This window comes from Choloepus didactylus, chromosome 10 (genome assembly GCF_015220235.1).
Source record: "Choloepus didactylus isolate mChoDid1 chromosome 10, mChoDid1.pri, whole genome shotgun sequence".
NCBI classification, from domain to species: Eukaryota; Metazoa; Chordata; class Mammalia; order Pilosa; family Megalonychidae; genus Choloepus; species Choloepus didactylus.
In genome coordinates, this window is record NC_051316.1 from 108,171,075 (window position 1) to 108,182,221 (window position 11,147).

The 11,147-nt window shown below is 44.9% G+C and overlaps 1 protein-coding gene across 1 annotated transcript; it reads left to right on the forward strand.

Annotated features, from left to right (window-relative positions):
• The first annotated feature begins 8,153 nt into the window (after positions 1-8,153).
• On the forward strand, positions 8,154-9,499 carry LOC119545328 (charged multivesicular body protein 6-like). The gene is made up of 2 exons (XM_037850821.1): positions 8,154-8,203; positions 8,665-9,499. The coding sequence occupies exons 1-2, from the start codon at positions 8,154-8,156 to the stop codon at positions 9,497-9,499; spliced, it is 885 nt and encodes a 294-aa protein (XP_037706749.1).
• The last annotated feature ends 1,648 nt before the right edge of the window (positions 9,500-11,147 follow it).

The window sequence follows — 11,147 nt, forward strand, 5'->3', positions numbered from 1 at the left end:
TGCTGAGCACCTCCATTGTCTGCAGAGCCTTTCATTTATTTTGCTTTTATGAGCAAATTAATTAGCTAAATGGATATTTTCTCATTACAAAAATGGGTACCATTTGATGAAGGATGATCAAAAACAAAATGATATGTGTTTCCTATAAGTGGTTTTTAAAGTTACTCAAGAATAACTTTCAATAAATAAAGGGGAGGGGGGAATAAAGATACCATTATTTAAGCCACACGTTGAAAGATGTTAGTACTTGCTGGACTTGTTTGAACATCAGCACCCTTGAAAATATTAGAACTTAATAGATGACTCAGAGATGCTTTTAAAAGCCTATGTTCCTTAGCAAATATAGAAAACCTGATCAAAACACACTGGGTCACTTCCATTTTCATGCTATCATGGTTTAGATCCAGAACAGAATTGCTTAAGCCACTAAAATTGTATAATTCTTTTGACAAAGGTACAAAAGAAGCATGTCTGGTTCAGTTCAATAACAGGGCCTGCCAGAGTCTTTGGCTCCATTTCAATCTGAGCTACGTCACCCAAGAGGAAATTCCACCTCTGAGCTCATCAATAAACCCTCTGGATTATAAAAGTTCTTCTAGCTCACTGTGCACAAGGCATGTACGTTGCCAACATTCTCTTACAAGGTATTTTCCCAAGCCCTTTCCTAATTGGGTTTCCATGATTGTGACATTGGGGATTAATTCTTTGGAATGGGACTATTTATATTTTACACCTTGCAAAACACGTGCAGAAGCCTCTGGCCTCAAGATTTCTTGCTATCCTAGGGCCCAGCATCCTGGGAAGTATTTTGCCATTTTTAAAAAATGAACATCATTATCCCGCATACTAACAGCTATTGCATCACACTGGCAGCTGGGCCTGGGGAGAAGTCATTGGAGTATTAACCCCTGAATCCTTTTGCTTCAGTAGTGGGAGAGTGGAGGTCAGAACAGTCACATCTATGCCCTGTCCCAATCTAACAACCATATTGACAACATCCAGAGCTCTGAGACACATTTGCACCACCCCCTTCCTTCTCCTCATTTTAAGAAGTGAGCCATACAAACCCAAACAGGAGAAGTTACTTGCCCAGGGCCATGAAATGAGTTAATGGCAGATCCAAAGCTAGGATGCTGCCTTCCTAGGTCATAATCCTGAGATCATCCAATTACCCTACACTTAGCAAATAGTGTGTATAGGAGGGATTGAAAGAAGACAGAGGGGGCATCTTCAAATATCTGTGGGGCAATGTAAAAGGGGGAGGTGGCCTCTTCCAGGTGTCCCCAGAGGCGAGAGCTAGGACTAATGAGTGACAGTTACAGGGTCACCATTTCTGATTTGATAACCAAAAGCAGAATCTCACCAGATAATGGTTTTCCATTTCCTGGAGATATTCCAGCAAAGGACTTATCTCAGGGGCTTTGGAGAAGCTATTCCTTCGTGAGAAGGGTTGAGCCAAAGGATTTCTGAGGTCTTTTCCAAATCTATGGTTATATGGTCATGTTTTAATTGACTTCCATGTGCTCCACTGGATCATTAAGAACCTGGCAGGACTTGTCAAGAGTTCAGTGGCATCCGGCCTAGAAGTGGCTGTCATTTCCCACTTGTTCAGGGTGTATCCAACACAAAGTGACTCTGAGATCTTGGCCAATAGAGAAAGGAATCTGAGAGTTGATGAGATCTGCAGGGTTTATCTACTCCAGATTACATCACTTGAAGGATGAAGAAATCCAGGCTTAGAGATGTGTCCTCACTGGTCCAATGCCAGTAGTTAGTGGCAGTGTTGAGCCTAGAATTCATATTCCTGACACCAAGGCCTGTGTTCTTTCAACTTCATCACTAACCAGTTTTGTGGGTTGTTTTGTTTGTTTTTGAGCATCTGTCACACAACAGCAAGTGCCTAGATGCTAGAGACCCAATGGGGAATGCAACAGGCAAGTCCTACACCCGTGGTACAAACATTCAGGAGGAAGGAGACACACAGTGTTAAGTCAATAAAGTAGCTGATTTTATTCTTAAAGTCATTAAAATATATAACTTTCCCCTCTTTTGTTTCGGGGGTATACTAATTGAACAAAAATAGGCTTTTAGTGATAAGCCCTATGTGCTTTCATTGGTTTTATGTTTTATGTTAAAACGTCACAACCCCAAGATAAAATGCATATTGTATGCTGTTGGGTATGTACTTAACTGGTATACATCCCATGTCTTCAGGTACTACTGTATGGATTCTAATCTCTGTGAATGAAATATTGTATGTGTTAATGTATTTAATAGATGTGACTTAATAAACTGGCATTGAAGGCCGCAGTATTTCAACAATTAGACTGTTTTGCTTGTCAGTTTGTTCATTTATTTTTCTTTCTAGATTAAGGTCTATGGGTAACCCCTTGGGATTTTAAAAAATGTGACTAGTTTTCCATGTATTTGAATGCAAAATGGCAACTGATTTTCACTGGTTATAGTAAATCTTATGGCAAATTGACCGTGAAACACCACAGATTATGGTTCTCTGGTCAGATGAGGGGCAGAGAGAGAGGGGGAAAGGAAGAAGAGAATGCTGATCTGTCTGACATCTAATCTATGAATTAGGAGTCTGTAGTTAAATTACTTAATCTCAAATCCAATAATGGTGGGAAAAAAAAATAGAAGTCAAGAGAAAGCCATGTTAGTACTTGTCAGAGCTACAGTTTGGACCCAGGTCTGTCTCTGCTACTATACCACTGCCCCCAATGGAAGCAGCAATCAGCAGAAATCAAAAGTTTCATCAGCCTCTTTCCTTTTTTCAGGGTAGTAGCTGGATTCACAGTTGGTGTTCAATCAGTATCAGTATGGGCTATATTAAATTGGCAATTCTGTAGGGTAAAGTGGTCAATTATTGAAATTTAATTTGTTTCAAACTAAAAATCATAGGTAGAACCAGAGATGGAATAAGAAGAAGAGGGTAATGTTCTCCTCCAAATCACTGATCTCAAAACTTTCCCTCCCAACAGGGAAACTGGAAATTTATCAATGTCCTTCTGAAATTCAGTTCTCATATTTAGCTTGTACCCACTTCTTAGGGGTGATAAGGATACAATGTTTTATGCATTTCTAGAGAGGAATGACTTAGTTGCCCTAAATTGATTAAAAGACAAAAAAAAACCTGCAAAAGTCAATTCTCCAGATGAAAAATATTAATATTAATTTAATGGTCTGATCTATGGCACTACAAACAACTTTTTCTATCAGTTCTCAAAAGGACTTTCCATCCCTGGGAATGTCTGAGCAGGGAGACAAAACTAACTGACTATCTTTCCTGATGTTTGTCCAGTTAACCACAGGTAACCATGTAGCTGCTGTTGTCACCAATTAGCCCATTTCCCTTTGAGACCCTTTCACTGGGTCTTTGGGAAAAGGCTCTGTTCCCCTGTAGATCAACTGCTGATTATAAGATTTTAATTGTAAATGTAATTTTAGTTTACTTCATTCCCTTACTTCTTATCTTGTGTTTTACAATACTGCTGTAACCCGTAACAATCTATCTGCTGCAGCTGCCTTTTGTCAGCAGTTATAGCCCATCTGGTTAGCCTAGTCTCTTTACTTATTACCTTAGGTTAATTGAATGATTTACAATCCTGTTGTAAACTGTAACCTAATGCTCACCCTGGCTCTTGACAGTCTTCAAAAACTTCTTGCGCCCATACTTACACACTTCCAATTAACAATAACGAATCAAGCAATATCTGCCAATGTTATTCTTACCATCACCCTTTGTCTAAAACCCATAAAAACCCTAAACCCTTTGGATTCAGGGAGACAGATCTGAGGCTTGCCTCCTGTCTCCTTACACAGCTGCTCTGTAATAAATCTCTTTCTCTCTTTGAAATGTCGGTGTCACAGGATTGGCTTTTGGTGTACATTGGGCAGAGTGGCCTCTTTGGGAGGCAACAATGGGGGCTTTCAGTGTCCAGTCAGTGCCCAGCTAACATTCCATCGATATACAAAGGTGTTGTGTCTGCTCTGATTGTTAGTCATGATTCTGATTGTCTAATGCTCATGTCACACTCATTATTAGATATTTTGACTCCCATCCTTATTTGCATTGCTTCCACCCCACCACACCCCCTTCCACTAAAATGGTAACAACAATTATAATAACAAAGTTCCAGGATAGAATTATAGAAGATTCAGGGGCCCATGAGTCAGCAGACCCATCTTCCAGGTCAGCCAGCTGGCAAATTGAGAAGACTCGTGCCAACCATTTCACTTCTGTGGGCCTCAGTTTCCTTCTTGGAGAAATAGAATCACAGATGGATGAAATGAGCCAAGGTCCCCTTCTATTTGCAATTTAGAAACAGCTCTCAATAATTCCATGCTTGTAGCGCTTGAGTTTCAAGTGAGCTTCCCTTTTTCAGGTATGTGGAGGGAAAGAAGAGGGTTTCTCCAAGACCAATATAAAGAAGAAAGCAAAATTCCCCCAAGAACCTTATGCTGCAAAACTCTCCAGCTGTAAGGTACATGGGGACTTTTTACCCCTTCAGAGAAGGAAAGAGAAAAGTAATTGGAATGAGATGTGAACTCCAGCGTCCATGAAGGCTGGTCCATTTTGACACCACCCTTCAGTCCCCTCCAACCCACTGGCCCCTGTGACTTTTTCAGGCTCAGTGGCCCACCCTCTATTCCACAGAAGCAAGGGATGGCACCCTTGTAGGCTAATGTTGGAGTGGCCATGACTTTGACACCAGTAATCACAGCTGGTATTTTTCATGTTCTTACCTATGTCAGGTATTCAGCTCAACTCTTGACCTATTTCATCTTATTTAACAAGGCAACAACATTGACATTATCATCCTATTTTACGGATGAAGGGAATGAGGCCTGAGAGGTTAAATCTACTTGCCCCAGGCTACTCAGAAAGTCCAGGATTTGAACCCAGGCAAGATGAAAGTGCCCACTTCTCAGAGTTTATTGTTAACAGTGAATACTAATAGCTAATATTTATTGGGCTCTTACAGCCCTGAGCTCTTTACCTGCATTATTCCATTTAATCCTCAAACTCTGATTTCCTGACTCCAAGTCAGTAAACGAATCATCGCCCACAGAGGTTGGCATTCCCAGGAATTGACCTCCAAATACTCAAAAGATAAATGGGTTTTCCTTTCAATGGAATAAACATTGATTGTACAGCCACTCCAACCCCAGCAGGGATCCAAAGACACCCTCCCTTCTTGAATGCCAGGTCCTACTCTGATACCCCATTTCTGGACATGTAATAGGGACCCTGGCATCACCACTGTCAAGTCAGCCTAACTTTATCTAACCCAACCCTTGGCCCAGCCCCATCTACAGACTACAGGGTCACTTAGGACTCTTCTCCAAAGACCACTGGCCCTGGATTCCATGGCAATGTCAACTCCAACCCAGGGTGGAGCCCCATTTTGTCTTTATCTCTAGTCTCTGTGCTGCTTTTGTGAACCACAGAAAGATTAGAGCCTCTCTCCTGTGTCAAACACTGTAGTGAACAGTTTGTAAACACTATTTCCTCTCAGCATCAAGCAACCCTATTGGTATTCTTATAAGTAGGATTTTGGCCTTACCTATAGAGAGGTCCGCCCTTTGTCCTGGCTTCTGGAAGATGAGCTCTGGAATTTCCTAAGTGACTGGAGTGTCTTTTTTAAAGCCATGGTGGGCCGCCCCACCCCCACCCCCACATGATGGTTTATGCTAATGACTCAGGGTGAGGCCGGCCATTACAGAAAGGCCAACCATGAGATTAGAGGGTTGGGAGGTGGTCATTGATTCAATCAACCATGCCCATCTCCAATAAAAACTCTGATTATGGAAGTTTGGGGGAGATTCCCTTGTTGGTAATGTACATCGATATTCCAGGAGGGTGATGTGTCATGACTCTGTGGGGAGAAGACACTGGACATTCCTGGTTTGAGACCCTCCCAGCCCTCATCCTAGGCATCTCTTCATTTTGCTCATCCTGATTTGCATTCTTTTCTGCTACAATAAAACTGTAATCAGAAGTAGAGTGCTCTCCTGAGTTCTGGGAGTTGTTCTATGAATTACAGAACCTGAGGGTGTGGCGGGAGCCCCCGAATTTGTAGCCAGCTGGTCAGAAGTGCGGGTTGCCTGGGAATCCTAAAGCTTTTAGTGGTGTCTGGAGTGAGGGCAGTCTTGTGGGGACTGTACCCTTCATTTGCAAAGTCTGCCCTAACTCTCAGTAGCTGGTGTTAGGGCTCTATCGCAAAACTTGTCCAGAAAAGGAATCTGGGGCTCAGTGGGGCACAGTGACCTGCCCAAAGCCACAGCACCATGGAGTGATAAATCTGAGTTTGGACCAGTAAGTCAATCTAACTCCAAGTTCTCACCCACTATCCTGTTCAGCTTCTCAGCTTTGCCCATGTCTCTGCCCCTTATTTATTATACAGTCTTGAGTACGTTGTCTAACTTCAGTGGGGATCTCAAAGTTCACTTCCAACTCTGAAATTCTAAGATGCCAGCTAAGCAGGGCCAGAATTGTCATTATCGACATCCCCAAATTACAGATGAGTTAAGGTCAGGTTTTGTTTTAAAAGGACACCTATCCCAAAGGCCTCTCCTCTCAGGCTGTGCACTCATCCCAGAAGGGCCGCAATGCACCATCATTAAAGTCTTTCTTAGAAGCCCTGCCTGTAGCTGTCCCCAAGTAAAATGGGTTGACTGTCTCCATTTTTATCTCATAGTCTTCCAGAGAAGTTCTCAATTTGAACTGCCCAATGGTTGGCGGGCAGGGGAGATTAAAAACCCTGATGTCCAGGGCATACCCCAAACCACTGAAATCAGAATCTCTAAGGGCGGAAGACAGGCAACCACAACTTTATAAACTCTCCCAATAACTCCCATGTGCAGCCAGAGTTGAGCACCACAGTTTTCAAAGCACTGGCATATAAGGAAAGAGCAGACAGAATCTGCCTCGGTTCAGCTACGAAACTTCAGACAGCTGAGTTACCCAATCTGGGTCTCACTTTCTTCATCTGCAAAATGGGACTAATAATAGTAATGCCTCATGGAAACTTTGTGAGGATATAATGGGATAAAGCCCATAAAAGTCCCTGGTCCCTGGTTGGTGCTCAGTAAACAGCTGTCATTCTATCAGGAAATGACCTGGGAATTCTGCTGTCTGTATTTCTTCTCTTCCACGTTGAAGGAAGTAAAACAAAAGCATGGGAATTGTAAGATTAAATGATGAGATGGGAACTTGGTGATTCATTCATTCAAGTAATATTTAGAAGTACCCTCGATGTGTTAGTTTCCCTGTTTGGTGCTATGAGTGAAATAGACTTGGCTATTGGTCTCTTAGAGCTTCCAAGCTATTGGCTTGAGGTTGGGGGCATAGGAAGGGGGTACAATAAAGCAATTAAAAAACTCTAACACGTTGTGATGAGTGACCTAAAAGAAACAAACAAGGAGTGAAGAAGGGGAACAAGAGGGATCCAAATTCAATATGAGTTATTCAGAGAAGGTCTCACCAAGGTCAACTCTGCACAGTGTTTTATTTAGATACTGGCCGACAGCAAATGTGATTCATTCGGCGGGTACCGCTAATTACTAGGACCTTCAGGGGCAAAGAACAAGGTAGCTGAGCCCTGGCCAGCTGCCAGCTGTCCCTGGGGCCAAAACAAACAAACCATGCCCAGAACTCTCCTGTGCTCCAATCCCCAGTGCTCCACAACATGCTTTCAGATGGGAAACATTCCTTCTGCAGCCACTGCGGCGGAGGCGGGGCGGGGATCCAGCATTCCCCTTGGAACTCCCTGCTTGTATTAGTCAGGGCTCTCCAGAGAAACAGAACCAACAGGATATTATAAGATCTGTTATAGAATTGGCTCACAGGACTGTGGGATGGGCAAGTCTGAATTCCACAGGGCAGAATTTACTATGCCATCATGCGCAAAGATTCATAGGAATAAAGGGTCTGAGCCAGGTTTGACAGTCCCACTACTATGTTTCCAGTCACATGGTGCCTTTCTGGGGGATGAAATCCATAGGAAAAAGGACCAGCGAGACTCCATTCCTTACTGGTCTCCCTGCCTTGAGTGGAGCCCACTCCAGTCCATCCACCACATGGCAGGCAGAGTGGTCTTTCTGAAACAAAACTGATCATACAGCCCTCTTGCTTTAACATGCTGCAGCAGCTTCCTATCACCTTTAGAGGGATACCCAAGCTCCAGAGGTAAGCATTCAAGGGCCCCCTAATTCAGCTCCTACCAACCTCTCTGCTTTATCTGGTGTCCACTCTCCCTTATGTTATAGGCAGAGGCATGCTGAGAAATGTTTAACAACCAGCTCTCCAAAACAAAGCCCTGATTTGTACCACTTGCCAATATCCATGGTGTAAAGACTTCCACTATGATCTATTTCAAGCAACAAATGTGTTGTCACTGAACTGGTACTTGTGAGGAAATGTGTAGTAGCATATCATTATATGGTACTTCCACCACACAGATACAATAGACACAAATAACCTCAAAAGCATAGATAAGTGCAATATATAGCAAAACAATTAGGAAGTGATGAATTTTTAGTACTTATTATCTTTTTTTAATATAATTGATTGAAATGTTAATTTATACAACGTAATTTTTAATCGTGGCTGTGTTTAAGGACCAGCTCATAAAATTCCTAAAAATTTAGCATTCAGGGTGGTAGCTCGGGCTCGGCCCGGAGTGGGACGCAGCCGGGCGGCCCAGGCGCCGCCGTGGGCAACCTTTTCAGCCTCAAGAAGCAGAGCCACGTCACGGAGCAGGACAAGGCCATCCTGCAACTGAAGCAGCAGCAGGATAAGCTGAAGCAGTACCAGAAGCACATCAAGCAGCAGCTGGAGCGGGAGAGGGAGGTCACCCGACAGCTCCTTCGGGACGGCAAGAAGGAACGGGCCAAGCTGCTGCTCAAGAAGAAGAGGTGCCAGGAGCAGCTCCTGGACAAGACGGAAAACCAGATCACCAGCCTGGAGGCCATAGTTCAGAGCATCGAGTTCACCCAGATCGAGATGAAGGTCGTCGAAGGGCTGCGGTTCGGGAACGAGTGTCTGAACAAGATGCACCAGGTGATGTCCATCGAGGAGGTGGAGAGGATCCTGGACGAGACCCAGGAGGCTGTGGAGTACCAGTGGCAAATAGATGAGTTGCTGGCAGGAAGCTTCACTCGGGAGGATGAAGATGCCATCTTGGAGGAGCTGAACGCCATCACTCAGGAGCACCTAGAGCTGCCTGAGGTTCCCGCTGAGCCCCTCCCGGAGAAGAGCCCAGAAAAAGTTCCCCTCAAGGCTAGGTCCAGGCAGGCAGAGCTGGTACCAGCTTGTAACTCAGCCTCCTCTGCCGGACTCACAGGGACACCCCGTGTTCTGCAGCCCAGGGCATCTGGGGTGCGGCCAGCCCCGGCTCTGGTTCCAGGGGGCGGCCAGGCCGGGCCAGACATGCAAAAGAGGCTGCTGATGAGGGGGGGCAGCTCGCCGGCCATGTCAGGATGACTTTCCAGAGCATTCTCCCCTCATGGTTTAAAGTCTGGACATGCTTTGGTGGTGCCACCCCACTCTCATTTCCGGATTAAACAGCGTTCTCTAGTCCTCCAGCCTCCTCTGAAGGCCGTGGCTCCCATGGTGGCCTCAGCCCAAGCACATGTTCTGGTGCTGTCCACATCACCTGTCCTCAGCACATCTGCCGGGTACCAGCAGCCCTCAGTATGCCCCACGCATCCTTCCCACTGCTCCTTGCTGCTGCGCTAGCTGGTGGAAGCTCCGTCTGAAGTCTCTTCCCCTCGCTTGCCCTCCTGACGTGCCACTCCGTTTCCACCTTCACCCTGCGCCATCCCATTGGCCTGGGCCCTGTGGCTCAGCCTACTGACGAAGGACAGCCCAGGACGGCCCAGAGGTGGACCCTGCTCCAGCAGTGTGGCCCTGCCATGCACCTGCAGGCCCCGGGTTTTCTGCTTTGCTGTTAAGACAATCTCGCTAGGGTTTCATCATCTGAGAAACAGGCAGGAGCAGAGGCCCTGGACCTCATGCCTCAGGCCTGAAGACAACCAAAAGGGGAACGTCTTTCTTAGGCCCCTTCTTCCCCCAGAAAGATAAACTCTGTATTAAAGTCGGTCCCACCCAAAAAAAAAAAAGAATTTAGCATTCACCTCTGGCAAGCTGGTGTATGCTGGCTCCAGCCCCACTAGTTAAAGTACTGCTTTTCCACACTTCTCAGCCTACTTTGTGCTCTGAGTAGAGCACTTGCCCAGACTCACTATCCCCGTGTGAACTCCTATTCATTCTTCAAGACTCAGCTCAGATGTCACTTTCTCTGTAGGCTTCTCTATACCCAGGCAGGGTTGATCACTCTTTCTTCTCTACTTCCACAGACTCTGCCCCAACTCCCACCTTTGCAGGGTCATTCCTGCTTATTTGTCTGTCTTTCCCCATTAGATGGTATCTTATTCACTCTGGGGACCTAGCACCAAATGGATCATAATAAATGTTTGTGGAGCAAACTATTATTCAGTGTCAAATGTAGCTCCCTCCCTGTTAGCATTTGTCTTCCAATTTCCAGCTTTTATCCAGCCCTCTCTATCCCCAAGGATCTCTCCCAGAACCAAAGCAGGCTTTCAGTGGAGCTAGAAGCACAATGGGGAAAGTGAAAGGGGAAGGCTTCAACCAAAGAGTACAAAATAGGTTTATCATTTACATTTTTGCAGAAATACAAATTCAGATACCACCCACCTCCCCACCCCCATACCAACTCTCCCTAGCAAGAAGAAAGGAGAAAAGCACAGATTAGGAGGAAACTAGACCAACCAAACAGCTGATTCTAGAGCTTTTCTTGAGTCCTTTCTACAGAGCTAACTGAAAGGGACAACACCTGAGGACCTGCCACAGTGCGAGCTTGGGCTGGACACTTTCCATTTACTTGTTTTTTAAAATCCAATTCTCAAAGTAATCTCTTCAGTCAGGAAATATCTCCAGTTTATAAGTAAATAAACTGAGGCTTGAAGAGTTACTGTGACTTTTCTAACATTCCAAAAACAATAAACTGAGGAGCCAAGATTTGAACCCAGGTCTCGCTGATTCCAAAAACCATGCTTTTCTTATGTGGTGTGACTGTGTGATTGTGAAAACCTTGTGGCTCACACTCCCT